We start from the raw sequence: 18,184 nt of genomic DNA on the forward strand, positions 1-18,184 counted from the left end.
CCATAGCTCCCTCATCTGTTCTGGAGCTTGTGTGGTGTTAAGTTGAAGGAGATAGAAGGGTGAGATACTTGTGAAACTGAGCAAGACACTTTTTTCTCAGTGCGATGGCAGTAACTCTGAGTTGTTATGCAGTAGACTGCTACTAAATAACAATGTTACTTTGTCTCCTTGCCCTCATTTTAGGTCATCTTTTCATGTTTGGATATAGTACTTCACACAGAGGCTTTGCTTTCCATCATGAGTTTTCTCACATTCAGTGTTCCATCAGGTGGTCTTCCCAGTACTGGTAAAGCATCAGACTACAAGCCTCAAATGAAAGAACAAGAAAAAGGAAGTACTCTTAGGCCAGGTAATGTATTAGAAAGGCCATGCTTTTGTTCCTTAACAGCATCTAGCCTTTGGTTTCAAAGGATACCATTTCAGGTGGCAGCATTGCAGTCTATTTGGTGGAAAAACAAGGCATGCACAACTGTACATGGGGAGAAAATAATCTCATTTAAAAAAAAGCCAGGTATTTTTGCTGTTGCTTAATTTTACAAGTTCTCCTTACTCAATGTAACTTTTTCCTAGGTAGTGGTCTGACTTTTATAATCAAAGTTGAATAAATGATGCTGCAGTGAACAGTACCAAAGCCTTTCCAAAGCATCAGTGTCACAACTTTGTTTCTTTCCAATCTAAAGGCTCTAAAGAGTGCTTATGTAGCAGAAAACAGACATTCTTGAGCCCTGGGGAAGCAAAGAGAAGTTCTGAATTGAGGGTATTGTGCTTATTTTTAAAAAAGGTATCTGTAACCTTGAAATAGTAGGAGGTTTTTATATGGAAGCTCCTTAAGAATGTTTAGTCAGGTCCTGTGTGGCTGATGCATGTGTTTGTAGTGTTTGGGAAATTCAAGGTTTTCTAAACCTAAATCTCTTGGGATTGAGTTTACAGTGACTGGCTGTTACATTTTTGTGTTCTGCAAGCACCTTCAGTTTTGCTCCAGAAACATTTTTCACCTAATATGCCTAAGTTGGCCTTGCTACTTTATACAAAAAGGAACGTTTCTCATGTGAGACAGTGTTTCAAATAATGAAATGTACACTGTATGCAGCATACCATTGCGTGAAAACTAGATATTAATGAGGAGAAAAAAACCATAATCTTGATTGTTGTTTTCCTGTATTAGTCGGTGACTGTTCTTGTGCCAGAAGACTGTGTTAATTAAAGACTTATTTCATGTCTTGACTGAAAGTTAGCAGTATCTTTTAGGGAATAACTGCAGGTTGCTTTTGGAATAGTTCATGTATGTATAAAATGAATAATCTAACATTTATTTTAAAAAATTGACTTTTAATGAAGTTCTTGTATGTCTCTTGTGTTTCCTATCCAGTGTCTAGTAATGCAGCCCATGATGATATCTGTGAATTAAAACTCACTGCAAAGCTAAATGCATTCAGAATTACAGTGTGTGATCAGACCTGTAGTATTGCAGACATTAGAATACAAGGTAAAGGGTTTTTATTTAAATATTAGATTAGTTGGTTGTAGCAAGAAATACATTATTCCCCTCCTTCATTCACTTCTGAAAGGCTAGTGTGTGCACTGTAGATGCCTCTGTAACATATGTTTGAATACATTTTGATTGTATGATATGATTGCAGTAAAGTATTTTAATAGTGAAAATGTCTGCAAGGGAAGAAAATGTTTGACTCGGAAAAAGAAAGCAATTAATTTCTAAGTGGAGTAAAATGAAAAGAAATGAAGGCACTATGTTATAAATAACACCAGCTTCCATTTTTTACTAGCTAGTTCCTAGATAGTGTTGGGAATTTTTACTCTAGTCTTAGAGTCAATTTATGTTGGCAAATTTGTCATGTGTAGTAAGGTCATGTGTCTTGGGCTTAGCATTGGTTCTTACATAGTATAATGTTGGATTTTAAGCTATTCTTATTCTTTACATTCAGTAATAAATAATGCTTCTTTTTTTAAAAGTGTTTACTTAACAAATGCACTTCAACAATTTGCTATCTTCTTCCTTTTGTCTCAAATCAGGAATGGATGCATCTGTAGCTATGAAACCTAAAAAGATTAAAGTGTTCTCCAGACTTGAGGACATTGTAATTACAAATGTTGATCCAAAAACAATCCATAAAAAGGTGATGTGTTTTGCAGATTGTAAACAAACAAAAAGACCTAGTCCTTTAAGTTATTTAATGGCAGCACTGTAGTTGACTTGCTGTGTTGTATAATACTAAGTACAATGTAATGTACCAAATATTAAGCAAAATTTCATAGCTTAATTTCCTTTATCTCAGGGAAGCAAAACATGCTTTAATTTAATATTTAATTCTCTTTAATCATGTTTGCATTGATGTGTTTAATTCTGAGTAGCATGGGTTAAATATAAAATGGACTATAGATAACTGAGAAGAGACATACCATAAAATAGCTGATTCAATTTCCTTTTGTGCTTAGCATATGTGTCAAGTATTGCTGATAAGTTCCAGCTGATCTTTTTGTGGAAATATTTCTCGTTTGATAACTTAAGCAATAATTCTATCACAGATTACTGCCTGGGAGTATTAACTATACGGACTTAATTTTCTAGGCTGTCTCCATAATGGGAGATGAAGTGTTTAGATTTCACATGTCACTTTATCCAGATGCTACTGCAGGGGAAGCCTATGTTGATATGTCAAGGGTGGATGGTAAAATGTCTCTGAAAGTGGGCTGCATCCAAATAATTTACCTGCATAAATTCTTTATGTCTCTCTTGGTAAGACACTAGTTTTAGTTCTTTTCCTGACATCAAAAATTTTTTAATAAAATAAAATGTAATCAGCTCTTTGTGACCTGTGCCTTGTGGTGAGCTGGTCTACAAGCATATAGAAATGTTTTGCTGAAGAAGTGTTACTTAAGTTGCACTGCTTTATGGAGGAATTACAAATAAGGAGAAGGATAACAAAACAAGTAATGAATTGAGTTGATAGCTTTAATATTTTAAAAATTAAATCGGTAAGCAGTGTCTTAGCTTGTGCATGATTTTAAGCTTTTTCTGTTTTGAAACTTCCATGGTTGAATTAGAAGTTTCATTTTTCTGCCACAGCTGTACTATTTTTTTTAAATTTACATTTTGCCTGAGGCTTGCCTTTTCTTATAAGGCTTATTTGCTCTCATAGAACTCTTACTTTTTTCACTACCTATCAATAGAACTTCCTAAACAATTTCCAAACGGCACAAGAAGCCCTGACTGCAGTCACCGTCCAGGCAGCAGAAATGGCTGCTTCCAGTGTGAAAGACTTTGCTAAAAAGAGCTTCCGCCTCTTAATGGATGTCAACTTGAAAGCTCCCGTTATAGTTGTTCCTGAATCTTCAACTTCATATAATGCTCTGGTAGCTGATCTTGGCTTAATCAGAGTTCAGAATGAATTCAAGCTGGTGTCTTCAGATGAATCTTCTCTTCCTCCAGTCATTGACAACATGGATGTACAGCTAACTCATTTGAAATTATCAAGGTATACATGGAGTTTTCTTCTGAGTTGTAAAGTGTTCTTAAAGAAAATGGGTCTATGTTCCGTATGCAGCATTGTTCTGTCATTTAAAGATGATAGGTGATAAAAACATACTAAAATCAAACACACACACACCCCCAATACCCCCCCAACTAAGTTTAGGAGTGCTTTTAGATAGGGGCACATGTCCACAATCTCTAAAACTTCTTGGAAGGGAAAGAATGATAGGGTAGCAACTGAGTTCATCTTAACTGCATACCTGGGCATAAGTGCATGTAAGCACACATTATTATTAATTTAAAAATAAGTATACCTGTAATTCTCTAGATTGGTATAATATTAATTGTGATTATGCAACTACTGACTATATTTCCTCTGCTGCTTCCACTGTCTTTTGTAGGTGCATTATATCCACAGATTCTCAACCAGATTCTGAAATTCTGCATCCAGTGAGTTTGACTTTGCTGGTCCAGAGAAATTTAGCAGCAACTTGGTATCATAAAACGCCAACAATTGGTATCAAAGGAGACCTAAAACCAATGCAGGTAACGTCATGGCAAATCAGAGCTGCATCTAAAGTTATGTATATTCTCAGAATAGTACTTAGCCTCATTAAGGAGCTTGCAGACCTGTTGCAATTCATATTTTTTACAGAACGTTAGAAGACTTCCAGCATGACTGTCCTGTTTATAGATCTGTTAGGGTTTTGATATTGTATAATGAATAATTTTGGTGTAGCTGCATACAAATGGAATAAAACCTATTTTTATTTTCCTGGGGGTCTGTTGGAGCTATCCTTTGACTCAACAGTCAGTAAAGTCATTGAGGTTATCTGTTGAGTTAGCATGTAAAATCTAGATTTAAGATTTTAAATTGTTTAATCTGTAATATTCAGGTTGTTTGAGTGTTAAGTAGATTTATTAGAAATTAAAAGGATAGATGTCGTTCTCTAATATACAAGAGTTCAAAATTATGGTTGATATCTTTGAAGAGGGAGGGCTTTACTTTCTCTTTTTCAATATTAACCATATGGATTTAAGTGGCTAAAAACAGACTGGGGGGCCTTTTAGTTGTTCATAAGCCCTGTTTCATTCCTGTATCAGTGCTGTGGCCAAATGTAACACTGGTGAAGCACAGAGGAATAAGATATTGAAGGAGTACCAGTAAAAAAAAAAAATAAAAAAAAATTCTAAGGCTATGTATTATGGGCTAAGTGACTGCATTTTGTCACTTATTACTGCTTATTTTTTTCACAATCATGTTATATATAATTGAATTCAGATTCATTAACTCTTTAAAGGCCTACTGAATGATGGTTGCTTTAGCGTATACAATGTAAATCTTGGCTTTAATGTTATCTGGTTATGTTTCTGGATTACTGAATTGTTAAGAAGTGCTTATGATCATCAGTTACTCATATTTCTAGCAGGTGAAGAGCCTTACAAGACTAGAAAGTCTGTATCATGGGGAGTGTTAGTTCTTGTTGTAACTCCTGTTCATAACAAGTAACAAAAGATATTTTAGGAAAAATGGGCAAATTACTTAGGGCGTTTTGGCCAGGATCATTTTGACTAGACAGCTTGTTTATGGTGGAAGCAGCGTGTTTTTTCTTCTCACCTTTTGCATACTGTGTTGGAAAGAAATAATGTCACAAAAAATCAAGTTGTGGGTTTATCACTTTACAGATAGCACTCAGTGAAGATGATCTAACTGTTGTCATGAAAATTTTACTTGAAAACCTTGGAGGGGCTTCTTCCCAGCCAAATACTGTGCAAGAGAACATTGAAGATACACAGATGCTTAAAAAAGGGAAAGTTCCAAATGAATCTGATTTCTGTGAAGGTATGTTCAATTCAAAAGCTGAGTATGTTTAGGCATAGGGCTATTTGCAAAGTCAAACATTATATTTATATTGATGCACTTAAATGTGTGTAAATAAATTCTTAATTTGTTACATATGTATTGTGGATATGAAAAGTTTATAAATAAGAATGTATGCACATACATGAAGTGTGAGCTGTTGATGGTCAGAAGTTTTTGTAGTGTGTTTTTTGCCATTCTTTTATAGGATGGTATTCTTCAGTCCACACCAAGGACTCGTAAGAGTTGCACGTGGTTTAAAAAAGAAAAAAGCCAAACCAACTACCCCAGAATGTTAATGCAGAATTATAACAATTAGGGATATTACTAGTATTCAAATAGCATGTTAATGTAAACAGCATATGTCTGAGGTTGAAATATTATTAACACTTTGTCAAAATCTTTTTTTCTCCAAAACCTAACATTCTCAATGTCAAAAAAATTACTGTTCAACCAATAGCTGAATTTGTTACACTATGAGAAGAAACTGGAAGGAAGAGTAGTACAAACTCTTTGAGCAGTCTTGGTACTTTCTGTAGTTCTTAATTAAAGTGAACGAAGGACTGCAGTAAATTAATGACAGCTTTTTTTAAGGTTCTTAAACCACTCTGTGCTAGGTAAATTTAGCATGCATTGAGTAGAACAAAGTGATACTGAGTAAATAAAAGGGCAAATTGTTCTGAGTAGTCTTCCAGGTTTAGAGCTTTTCTTCTTTTTGTGACTTTCTGATCTTAATTTAAAAAAAACCCAAACAACAAAAAACCAACCCCAAACCCAGAAAACCACCCCCAAGCCCAATGTTCTAAAGAAATGTAAAAATATTTTCTTTTCACTGACAGGTCCTCTTCTTGCTTTTGGACCAAAAAATGTTTCTACAGTTCAGTCTTCTGCGGAATGTTATACAACGCTTAAATTTGACTTTAATTTTGAGTCACTTTCAGTAACTCTCTACAACAGTGATATGAATCAGGTTTGTGACAAAGCTTTTACCATACAGATGGGGCGGGGAACTTAGGATTCTCACATGGACAGAACTCAGGATAGTAAAAGAGTTTCATCGGTTATGTTAGTTTTGTAATGCTTGCCTTATGGAGTTTATGCAATTTATCCCAGAAACTTGAGGTTTATGGGCAGAGAACATCCTTAATTTGAAGGATGTAAGTGCATTTCTAAAAATCACACTAAAAAACCATAATAAACCAACCAACCAAAACCACCCACCATTTGATTTGATTATTCAAGCCTTGATTCCAGTTATCCAAAATAAAAATGCAAATTTGAAAGGCAGGAATTGCTAGGCTAGATGATGCTAGTTCTATATATGGTGCCTATATAGTTAGTAAGCAGATCCAAGATGTACATGGCCCATACTTCCCTCCTACGTATCCCTCAGTGTGAGCAGTAATGAACATCCTTCCTATGCTGAAAATGGAAGAGAAAGATGTGCAATGTTGCCTTGTTTTTATGACTTAATGTGCTTTGTCCAGATGTGAGGGCACTTGCTGTTTAAGTCTTGGTATATAATGAATATGTGGTAGCTTTGCATTTATAATAACTGCAATGCAGGAATTTATGGTGTGGTTTTTTTTATGAGGGGTGTATAATTTAAAAAAATCCTGTGAAATGAGCATCACGAGGAAGAAACACACTCTAATGGGATTTTATTTTAATTTCTTCATATCCATTCTGCTTACTGCTAAGGTTCTGGTTGTAAATGAGTTAGTGTGATGGGAGCAGAGGGGTCCTCTGGTGGGAGCTTCAGAGTTCAGATGGATTATCCTTTGGTCATGCATTTTGAACAACTGCAAGAAATGTGGTGAATAAACAACTTTACTACAACCCAACTGTTTTTTTCTGTTTTCTCAGTGAGTTTCTTGGACCAATTTGTATGATTGGAGGACTGATGACAGCAACAGGCTAATCAGATCCTTCAGTTCATGAATCAAAATGCATGTGGCTAGCAGCAAGGGAAACATGCTTATTACTTTGTTCTGTGATAACTACTCCTACTGTTTCTTGTTATGTAGAAGTCTCTGATTTCGCCGCATAGTGACAAATTATGCCTTGGTGAACTCCGACTGCATCTAATGGCATCATCGGGGAAGATGTTTTCAGATGGCTCACTGGATATTAATGTTAAACTCAAGGCATGTACCCTGGATGATCTCAGAGAAGGAATTCAGAATGTGACTGCAAGGTAAGTTTGAGTGCATCAGAAATGAAAAACCTCCATGCAACTTGTGAGGAAGACTGTTTCCTTATTCTATACTTTACTTCACATGGGATTGATAAAACTTAGTAGGGCTGTCAGTTGTTGCCTGTCAGACTGCGCACTAAAGCAATGAATGATTTAATTTTAATAATGGTAAGCAAGTTTCTTCTTTTATATGTTGATTTCCCAGGTTCTCCAAAAATCTGGGAGGCTTGAGTATTACAGTAAACTGTGTAGAACAGCTGAGCAGAGAGCAACCAGCCTCAGCTAGAGAGTTCTATCCACTGAAACTTTAGTCTGATTGTTACAGGCCACGTACGTAGTTCCAAAACTGTAGCACACCAACTTTAAATTGAAATTACTCTTCTGTTGGAGAAGTCTATACCCTCTCATTTTAGGAGGCAACACTGATTGCTTACGTTGTAATTCTTATAAGTGGCATAGGGAGAAAAAAAGGCACTGTTTACACATCCTTGTTTTTCTAGATCTATGTGTTATGATGTTTGAAATATTTCTTATTAAACTTTTTTCCAGAATGATAGACAAGAAAGATGACACAAATGGCAGTTCTATGATAGATATAAGCTATAAGCAGGATAAAAATGGAACTGAAGTTGTTGCTGTCCTGGACAAGCTGTACATATGTGCCAGTGTGGAGTTTTTGTTGATAGTAGCAGATTTTTTCATTAACTCAATGCCAGCATCCTCAACTGAAAGATCTGCACAGTTCCAATTAAAGCATGTTGCTTCTGGGAAATCCAAGCCAGAAACAGGTCTGTAAAACTGATTTCCACCCCCCACCCCCACTCCCCTCCTTTACAGACTTCAAACTGAAAATAAATTATCTGAAAGTTTTCAAGATGCTATCTTGTTATCAGACTTAAGAAATGAGTTTATTCTTCACAGTGTGTAAATTGGCCACTGATAACATAAATTGTTGTAAGCAGTAGTAGTTCTAGAACTGCTGTGTTGAGTAGTGGAGTTGTGCTCTCCAGCAGAGCTAAATATTGAAAATCATTATGCTAAACAGGATTTTTACCCATGTAATATCCCAAAGGAAGCATCCTTAGGGTAAAAAAGCACCATGCAGATAGTAGTTAAGGAAGTAAAAAAACCAACTTACTCTTTAAAGGTGGGTGGTGAACAATGTCTTACCCTTACTTTTGCAAGTTGTGTAGTTTGAAACTTTTCAGTTCAGTTATGGAAAACTAAATTTTTGCTGAACAGCTTTCCTCTTTGGTTGAAGACTGAAGGTAAAGCACCATGAAACAAGGGCGAGAAAGACCACTTCTGAGTTGTTTTTTTTTTTTTTTTAATTTGGTCTTAAGTGATTGCTAGGCTTGCCCAAGTTGTGGTCAGATCTAATCTGTGGGTTGTGTTGTCTAGCTAGTTCCCAACAGCCTTCCCTTTCTTTTGTGCAATTTGGCAGAGTGTTAGGAGTGAGCCTTAGGTTTTGTGAATTGCCCTAGTGACATCAGCAGTTCACTTCCTCTCCTCTTCCCTTGTTGGAGATATGCACAAGTCCTCTGATGAGGGAGGGACGGTACACACTCCAGAAAAATGGCACTTGAAAGGGCTGCTCAAGACTACCCAAATATGTTGCTGGGTGCAACCCGTGATATCTAGCTTTCTTTGCTTTTCCTGTAGTGCACCAAGCCTCAGCTTGGCACCTGTTCCATTGCATAGGTGTGATATTCCGATAATCTCTAGCAAGCGTTGGGTGCAAGTAACCCATGTAATAAGTCCTAGTGTGCAGGAGGGTCACACACCACTATACTGCCTATCGTTGAGAACCAAAGTGACTTGATCCATCACTAGATTAGAGAGTCTTGCTTTTAATTGAGATAAATATAATACAATTCTTTCCTTCTGTTTGGAGAATGAGTGGATATTCAGACAAGAAATTGTATATTGCTAATTTGGTTTCAGTTAGTATATCTTCACTCTAAAGAAGTTACCTTGTGTATTGAGACAGAAGATAACTATTTCCAACTTGGCTTTTGCTGCAAAATGGAGTGTTTTGGACTGCTTAAAAAATCAATTTCAAGGGTATTAGCAAACATGATCTAATAGGAATTTATAAAAGTATGACTTCACAGAATTCAATGGCAAAGTTCACTTTGTTGCTTAATACCTGGATAAAATGTACACAGAAAAATTAAGTTAGAAACAAACTAAAATTATGTATACAGAGACTGAAGATGCAATAGGGTAAAAGAGAAACATATAAAGGAAAATTGAGTTGTAATTGATTTCTCGTGATCTGTACAGATACCGGGAATGTAAAAAGGTTGGGGAGACCCTCCTGTTGAGTCACAAGGTTGGAGTTTAGGTGCAGCTGGATCAACTCCTAGTCCCAGACTAGGTAAATGGTTTATATCTAAAGGGATTATAAGTATAATAGCGGCCTGAGATTCTTTCACAGTTGAATGATGTTCACGACAGTGATTTAAGTATAGAATTGAAAAGCAACATTTGTAATATACTTGCTATAGAATATTTGGGTTAGTACACACACACATGCAGAAAGACATTGAGATATACATAAGCAAATAAAAGAGGCATTAGTGAAAATATTCATGTCAAATGCTTCAACATCTTTCTCAACCGGTGAAGGGTTCAGCCTCAAGGAGTGAAGAGTATCAGCCTGAGTCTTGTCGGCTTTCAGCGTCAGACCTCTGATCTTTGCAGCTGAAGAGTTTGTGAGCTCTGAGAGGCATCCCACTCGGAGGGAGATGCTGGTCGCAGCCTGCTGCTGTCCAGGAGAGCTCAAATGGTCTCACTTAGTACAGCTGTTTATAGGTTTGTGAGATGATTGGCTTTAGTCATCAGCAAATTACTGGGATTCCAGTAGCACTGGTAGTGTTTCACGTGAGTTACGATTCAGATAAGGAAGGCTCCAAGTCTGTCAGAGAATGACTTAAGATTCAGATATGGGATGTTCCAAGGCTGTCAGGAGAGGACTGAGATATATCCCAAAGTTGTCAGGAAATGACTAATTTTCCCTACTCCCATCGCCAGCCTCCACCAGGCAACAGGAGTCATTGGTACAGTAAATGCAGCTCCCTGTCTTAGCCATGCAAGAGTTCCTGGTACAGTCAAGGGATGCTTAACCTCTCAACTCATTACACTTATGCCAAGGCCTAGTGAGACTTCCCGAGTTCATAGATCATCCCAGAGAGGGGGAAGAAATGCACCATCCAGCTTTGTAGAGCCAGTGCTTAGGTTGACTACAGTTTGTAGAGCTAATACTGTCTTTTTACCATATTGAAACAAAAAATTTCTTCAAAATGAAGCTTCTGACCAGTTTGCTGTTGATTTGTGGACACTGTGATATTCAGTTTCAGCAAAGTATTCCTGTAAAAATTGAGACATTTTTTGTTAAATTTGTACCTCCAAAATTATGTAGCAATTTTCATGCTTTGTTTAGGTATTATGTACATAATAATGCTTTCAAACCTTTTATATTGAAGGTTTTTTTTACTTATTTTCACAGAAATATATGTACGACCAAATATGACAGTAAAAGCTGTGATCATGGATCCAGAAATAGTATTTGTTGCTAATTTGACCAATGCTGATGCCCCTGCCTTAAAAGTTTCCTTCCAATGTGACTTTTCTCTGACATCTGGAAGGATTGCACAAAGGATGACTGCTCAAGTGAAGGGCTTCAAAGTGTTGGCCTGTGCCTTTCTCAAAGAAAAACAAGACAAGAGTGTTACTACAGTAAGAAAACTTGGTTTTCGTAATGAAAAAAGTAATGAGAACTGTTGGCAGGCGTGTCCTTTAGTTGGCATATCCATAGCACTCAGAAAATCCAGTTTTCATATCATTGATTATTATGAAGATAGGAGGGGACTGGGCATCTGTGGTATGCCGTTTAAAGGAGAGCCTTTTATCAGTAGGTGCAGGACTTCATCACATAGAGCTCTGTCTAAAACCTGTGTAGTGCATTTGTAAATTAAATTAAAAGCTTCTTAGTGAAGAAATTGTATGAGGGGTTTTGAAGACTAAGAATATCTCTGCAACTTTGTTTACTGCCTGTCAGTTTACTTGTTGTAGTAGAGTATGCTGATTAACATATTGTCTGGAACTTCATCTACATACTCCTGGCAGGAAGCATTGAACCACAAGGGTGGCCTGTGTGGTTCATCTCGCACATGGTATCTTTCCTTATGCATTTAGTTTTCTTAAGGATTTAGGGCTTTTTAAACTATATCATTAGTCTGTGTGTGTGTTGGGTTTTTGTTTTGTCTGTTTTTCAAGCTTTATGTCAAAAGCTTTTGTTTCACGAACTTCTAATCTTCCAGTACAAAATTGCTCTTGTGCAAATTTGGATGCTGGAATGAAGCACAGTAATGCTATGGAAAGAATGCTGTTACTCTGAAATGTGTTGTTATTTTATGGGATCAGCATCCCTTTGGCCTACGGGATTAAAAAATACAAGACCATTTGAAAAGTTTAGATTCCAGGAGTTACCTTAATAATCAAATTATATTTTTCACTCAGGTGTTACGGCCATGTTCTTTGGTCATGGAAAATATGATGCATGTCTCAGGGTTACAAACTGTGGTAGTAACAATAGAAGAACTTACTATAAAGGTAAGATTATTAAAACTGTCTTTGAAAGAACAGGTGTGTCTCTCAAGCTTTAGCTTAGTTTTTTTTAATTTACTTATTGCTATTTAAAATTTCTGTTTTCCCCATTAGTTCAATTCCAGAAATAGGCATTTATCTGTTTTAGAGTTGTGTTGGAAAAAAACATTGCATGTTCCTTGTTTTGGCAATCTCTTGGCAAAAAAGGACTAATTTAAATACTTCAGGTACTAGGATTTCTCCTATAAGTTTATTCCACATTTATGAAACAACCCTTCCCCCTACTGCCACCATCACAATTTTTCTCTTCAGAGAGACTTGTAAGCAGGAGCATACATACAAGTGCATGTAAACTTAAGGCTGTTAAAACATGATTTCCAGAATGATATACAATGTGAAATACCTTGTTCTTAATAGGTAAATTAATAATTGTGTTTGTAGTAAAGGTTTTTCTGAATGTAATTTGCTGATTCTCCTATAAAATGTTCACAAATTTGCATATGTTATCTGAAAAGGTGGTCAGTGGTGAGGGCTTAGAGTGTAAGCAATAGTAGTACATTGTTTCGAAAGCATAAAGCTTTTGACAAATGTATTGTACTGTTAATTGAAGTGGTGGTGTACATAACTCTGCAAACATGCTTTTCTGAACACCTCAAAGATCTTAAAAATAAATTCATATTTTACAATGTAGTAGGGAAAAGGTTGATATTGACTGCTGTTATGGGAGTACTGCATATCTGTAAAAGTGAAATTCCAGTGTGAGAATTTTGTTCTTGAGCCTGTGGGATTGTGCGGGAGGAATTGGGAAATTTTGTAGGAAAGGAAAATAAGAGGAGATCCACGAATAGATTGTGTTTCTTTATCTTGGGATTTAAGTTACATCTCTTATAAGGGTCTTTAATGCTGTGTATCTGTATGAAGAACCCAAGAGTTATTTGCCATTTCCATTTATCATGTATTTTTTTATGTTAATCAGTTTTAAAATGTTTTGAGCTATAAAGGATTTTTTTTTTCTTTGTTCAAGATCTCACCAATAATTCTGAATACTGTGATGACCATTATGGCTGCCATAAAACCCAAAACAGCAGAGGAGGATTCTGGAGGAGCAACTGAAGTTTCTGAGAATTTGTGGCAAGTGAAGCCTATAGATCAGTGCAGTGCTTGGTTTCTTGGTGTTGATGTAGCCACAGAAGCAACAGAAACTTTTAAGGACCGTGAACATATTCTGAAACAAGAGAAATTAGACATTGTAGTGAAATCAGTTCAGATCACTTTGGAATGTGGTCTGGGACATCGTACTGTCCCTTTATTGTTAGTAGAATCTGTGTTTTCAGGTGTCCTTAAAAACTGGTCCTCGCTGATGGAGGTCACTGCTGATATGTCACTGGAGGTATGTAGAATCAAATCGTTAGCAGTTTAAAACTTCTGCACACTTCATAGTGTTCGAGTAACTTTTCAGTACACTTTCTATGTGCTAAATTATTATTAGGTTTAAACGGTAATGCTCTTAGGATTTTTTTAGTAGTCAGGCAAGTATGACTAAGCATAATGTGGTTTTTACAGAAACTTTGCAATCAGTAGTAGATTTTAATGGCAATTGCTACTGTGGAATAATCTAGTCCTCTCTATTTCTCTATTTTTGCATATTTACTTCTTGCTGTATGAACAATGAGCTTGGCTTAGTTGAATATTCACATTTAACTCATTGCCCACCTTTTTGTGTTTCTCTAGCATTCTGTTTAATGATAAGATTGAAGTTATACTCATTTCTCAATATCTTCTCTGCATCTTGGATTGTAATCACACCATATTTGTTTTGCCCCCTATTGCAACCCTTTTCCCTGAGATATGGTAAATTCCCAGGTAGTATAAGTCTCCTATGGAGGCAGCATGTTAAAATTTCATACAACCAGATGCTCCATGCAATAGGTTAACTACGTCTTAGTCATATTTCGTCAGTTTACCAGATGTGCCTCATACTCCATTCTGTCCTGAATATACAAGTAGCCTTCTTTTATTGCTAGATGTGCATATCATAATGGAGTACAGAAGATCATATATAACTGGGGGAAGGCACTGTGGTTCCAGAAGTGGGGAGGGATGAGGAAGAGAGCTGAAAGGGAGCATTCAGAACTATTTGGTCCACAACTGCTATTCAGATTTGCAGTGGCTGAAGGGAAGTGAAAACTTGGTGTAGGCTATGAGTTAGATGAATTGTTCCAGTGGACCAGATTCAGACTAAAGTTTGCTCATACTAGTTGTTATTTCATAGTACAGTGAGGTACTTGTGGCATTTTCTGTGGCAGTTCTGATCTCAAAGACATTCTCTCAAACAGTGTAGGAGAGGTTAGAGACTGCATTATATTAAGTGAAGATGTTAAAAAGATATGGAACTACCAGGCTGTCTGGTTGCTCTAAAAGCAAGCCAGGTAGTCGGTTCTTCAAAAACGATGTCACTTAGGAAAAAGGTACGATATATTACACTTCTGTGTATTAATTTTTGAAACCATTAGAAGGCAATGCTAGACCTCCAAAACATGAAATGAAGATTGATTGTTTTCTTACTGATGTTTTTTGTACTAAATGCTATTGGAAGGAAGTCAGTCCTTTGTTTTTAGATGCCTTATTTAATTTTGATTCTGTCTTTAGATTCATTATTACAATGAAACCTATGCAGTGTGGGAGCCGCTTATTGAACGAATTGAAGGAGGAAAGAAGCAATGGAGTTTAAAGCTGGAAGTATGTGAACATACTTGAAACTATGTGAAATAGTTTGAATAGACAGCTATTTCTTAAAAGTTTTGTGTGACGGAACATTGACCTTTTGAATGTTGTTGCTTTGAGGGAGCTGTGCAATTTCACATGGAAAAAAAATCAATCTTTAGACATCTCAAGGCTTTTCTGAATGATGTTAATTGTCGACTGCATGGGAAAATGTAGCATGTAACCACACATACAGGGAGGAAAGAAAATAACTTGCTTGCCTTCAATGTTGGTATAAAATGTCTGTGTTTTGTGTAAAGTGTCTGAGATTTACAAGGTAAAGCAGGTTTTCCTTTGCTTGGTGAAAGTGTCAGATGTAGGTCAAGTTTTTTCTTATTTTAACATAGGAGAAAGTAATCTACATGTTCATAATTGGCTAATGAAATTTTTGTTCTAGATGAAGACTAACCCTGTCCAAGAGAGAAGTTTGATGCCTGGGGATGATTTCATTGTTCTTCCTGAGCCACAAACTGCAGTTAACATCTCTTCGAAGGATACAATGAATATAACAATATCCAAATGTTGTCTTGCTGTTTTCAGTAATTTAGCCAAGGTAGTCCTAACAGGCAAACGGTGCCAAATTATGTGGTTCTGTAGAAGTTCTGATTTTATTTTTAAAGAACTTTCTGTACTGCCAGTCACAAGCCAATGACTGTTCTGCAGCCCTGACAAATGTTATCTAGCAGGGCTGAGGAGTTTTACTCTGATTAGTCCTTTAGAGTTAGCAATAAAGGTGGTGCTAGCTTTTGAAAGAAGCTATTTCTGTGTTAAAAGAACAAATGTGCTTATGCAGGACTTAAGCCTACAAGCAGGCTGAATGAAAATAAAACCCTCCAATAAACACAACTATTTCCTACAATACTTCTGAAATATTAAAGGAGAAATTTACTTCCCTTCTATTTTATCTACTTAATAGAATACTAAGAAAAGTGTGCATTTTAGGATTGGCCTTCAAACTGTAGAAGTGGAATGTCCCGTACATTAAAAATATTTTTTTTCCCTGTTTTTCTTGTGCTAGTAAGTGTACTTATGAACGTCCTAGGCTTTTATTCCCCCCTTTTTTACGGGGGGGGAAGAAATTCTGGTTACTGAATCAAGCTATTTTTACAGAATGTGAGTTATGCCTATTTATTTTTTTAATTCTAAATGAGCAACAGTTCTCTAAGTTAGTATTTGCTTGTACTCTAAGTCTATATTGGCAGTCAGTTACCATGGCTTTTGTGTAATCAAACAAATGTTTGTAAGCATAACTTGTGGTTGAATATGAAGTATGTACATGGTGAATGTGCTTGGGACTTGTGTGTCCCAGAACTTATTTTTCTCTTACAACCCAACAACTGTAAAAAATTTCCTATGAGGAGCATAAATGCTTATCATAGCATCAACATTTGCTGCAAATCACAGAATAATAATGAAATTTTCTGGAAGTAACCTTGAGTTCCCTGAAGTACTACTATACAAAGCATAGGTATTGGTATATATATTTTTTTTTTCTTCTTTCTGTAAAATACTAGTTGCTGGGAACTGTCTTTTAAAGCCTTTATATATATCTTATTGTGGCTATTTGTGTGACGTATTATTTTTCTTGTTAATTACAGGCATTTTCAGAAGGGACTGCATCCACGTTTGACTATTCCTTTAAAGAGACAGCACCTTTCATAGTGAAAAATGCCCTAGGTGTTCCTTTCAAAGTATTTCCTAGCTCCAATTTTCGGATAGTTGGTTCAGTTGAAAAAGAAAACATGAACGATGTAGAAATTGGTCAGAATATGGAACTGGAATACTCTGTTTTTGAAGCGCCCCAACGAGGAAAGTTGTCTGCATTGTATCGACAAGAAAGCTCCATCTTCTCTTTAAATTTAGGTATTATGCTAGGGAGCACTGTGTGTTATGAGATGTTGAAAATGGGAACATGAGGGAGTCAACATGGTTAAATTCAGTGTGGTCAAAATTCAGGTGAAGTGCATTGTGTTGAAACTAATTTTGAATACTGATGGCAATTAAAAAAAACCCAATTAAACCAGCTACTGGACTTCTTAAAGAGATGTAAAATTCCTTCTCTCCAGTTTTTCAGAGAGTGAAAAGTACAATATTTTTTCTCTCTCTTTGGAAGAAATGGAAGACATTCTAGTAGAGTCATTGATAGACAGTCTTACAGACCCCTGGAACATAAGCCTGTGGATTCCAACTCCTGTTAAACAGGATCTTCATTTCTCATACTATTCAGCTTTCTGTAGTTACCCAGTTACTTGAGAGCAGTTATGATTTTTCTGTGTTTTTAGCTTTGCCAGAAAATACTCCTAGGAAAATAAGATATGATAACTACTAATACATTATCTTCTGGATTTTTTCCTTTCCATCCCATCCCATATGAAGTACTTGACCACGATACATAGATCATGTTCCGTGTTGCATTTTGTTAACTCACCCAATAAATACTTTTGTTTACTGTTTGGTGTATTTATTGTGCTATGGATAAATCATAATCTAAAGTTATGGTCTTCAAGAGTATTCTGACCTTAAAGCTTTCTTTCAGTGGTGCTCAAATATCATTTCAAGGTGGTTTTGCCAGAGAGTGCTTTGATCCTGGTTGTTGTGGAGTTTAGGGAAGAAGCTAAAGTATTGTTCAAATAGAAAATGGTAATGTGATTTGTTTTGCCTAATTAAGACTTTTGTATATTTTTATGAATTAGAACTTCAAGGATATAAAGAAGTGGTTACCGTTCCCATAGCTAAACCAGGTCGACGACTGTACAACATTACAAACCTTCTTGTTGATTGTTCAGACTCGATCATTGTACAGATAGATGCTACAGAAGGAAATAAAGTTATTACTGTACGATCTCCTCTGCAGGTAAAAAAAAACCACCCGAAGAAACCAAAAGCCTGAAAGCAGTGCTCTTCTCTGAGTGACTTTGCTTTTGTTCCTTAATGCATTTTTTTGAGATCATGCTCTTCCAAAAAGTCACTTAAAGGCAAATTATGAAGTATTTTACTCTATTTGTTACATGAGTTTTTATCTGTATTCTGTGTGTATGTGTCATCCTGATAAATGAAGGATTTGGGTTTTACTTTTAACTTTTGGATTTCTAATATCTTCAACATTGAGGTTGGAATATGTACTTTTTATGTGACTTAGCATTTTAAGCATGTTTTTCAATTCATGGAACTTAAAAGTAACGTAGTTTTCTCATATGCCTGCACATTGTTCTCCTTCAGAGTTGTATTTCTTACTAAGATGCATAGAAGTCTGTTCTCCAGA

At 36.1% G+C, this 18,184-nt stretch overlaps 1 protein-coding gene across 4 annotated transcripts in view; it reads left to right on the forward strand.

Annotated features, from left to right (window-relative positions):
* Positions 1–18,184, forward strand: part of VPS13C (vacuolar protein sorting 13 homolog C) — a 106,537-nt gene that overhangs the window by 52,356 nt on the left and 35,997 nt on the right. For all 4 annotated transcript variants that reach the window (XM_069797996.1, XM_069797997.1, XM_069797998.1 and 1 more), the window contains 17 exons: positions 184–349; positions 1,370–1,486; positions 2,032–2,135; positions 2,588–2,755; positions 3,190–3,494; positions 3,892–4,036; positions 5,177–5,333; positions 6,191–6,321; positions 7,379–7,548; positions 8,098–8,336; positions 11,060–11,289; positions 12,073–12,165; positions 13,184–13,549; positions 14,809–14,898; positions 15,320–15,475; positions 16,521–16,785; positions 17,616–17,776. In XM_069797996.1, the coding sequence (XP_069654097.1) occupies positions 184–349; positions 1,370–1,486; positions 2,032–2,135; positions 2,588–2,755; positions 3,190–3,494; positions 3,892–4,036; positions 5,177–5,333; positions 6,191–6,321; positions 7,379–7,548; positions 8,098–8,336; positions 11,060–11,289; positions 12,073–12,165; positions 13,184–13,549; positions 14,809–14,898; positions 15,320–15,475; positions 16,521–16,785; positions 17,616–17,776 (3,063 nt within the window). The remainder of the gene's footprint in view (positions 1–183; positions 350–1,369; positions 1,487–2,031; positions 2,136–2,587; positions 2,756–3,189; positions 3,495–3,891; positions 4,037–5,176; positions 5,334–6,190; positions 6,322–7,378; positions 7,549–8,097; positions 8,337–11,059; positions 11,290–12,072; positions 12,166–13,183; positions 13,550–14,808; positions 14,899–15,319; positions 15,476–16,520; positions 16,786–17,615; positions 17,777–18,184) is intronic.

This window comes from Haliaeetus albicilla, chromosome 12 (assembly GCF_947461875.1).
Source record: "Haliaeetus albicilla chromosome 12, bHalAlb1.1, whole genome shotgun sequence".
NCBI classification, from domain to species: Eukaryota; Metazoa; Chordata; class Aves; order Accipitriformes; family Accipitridae; genus Haliaeetus; species Haliaeetus albicilla.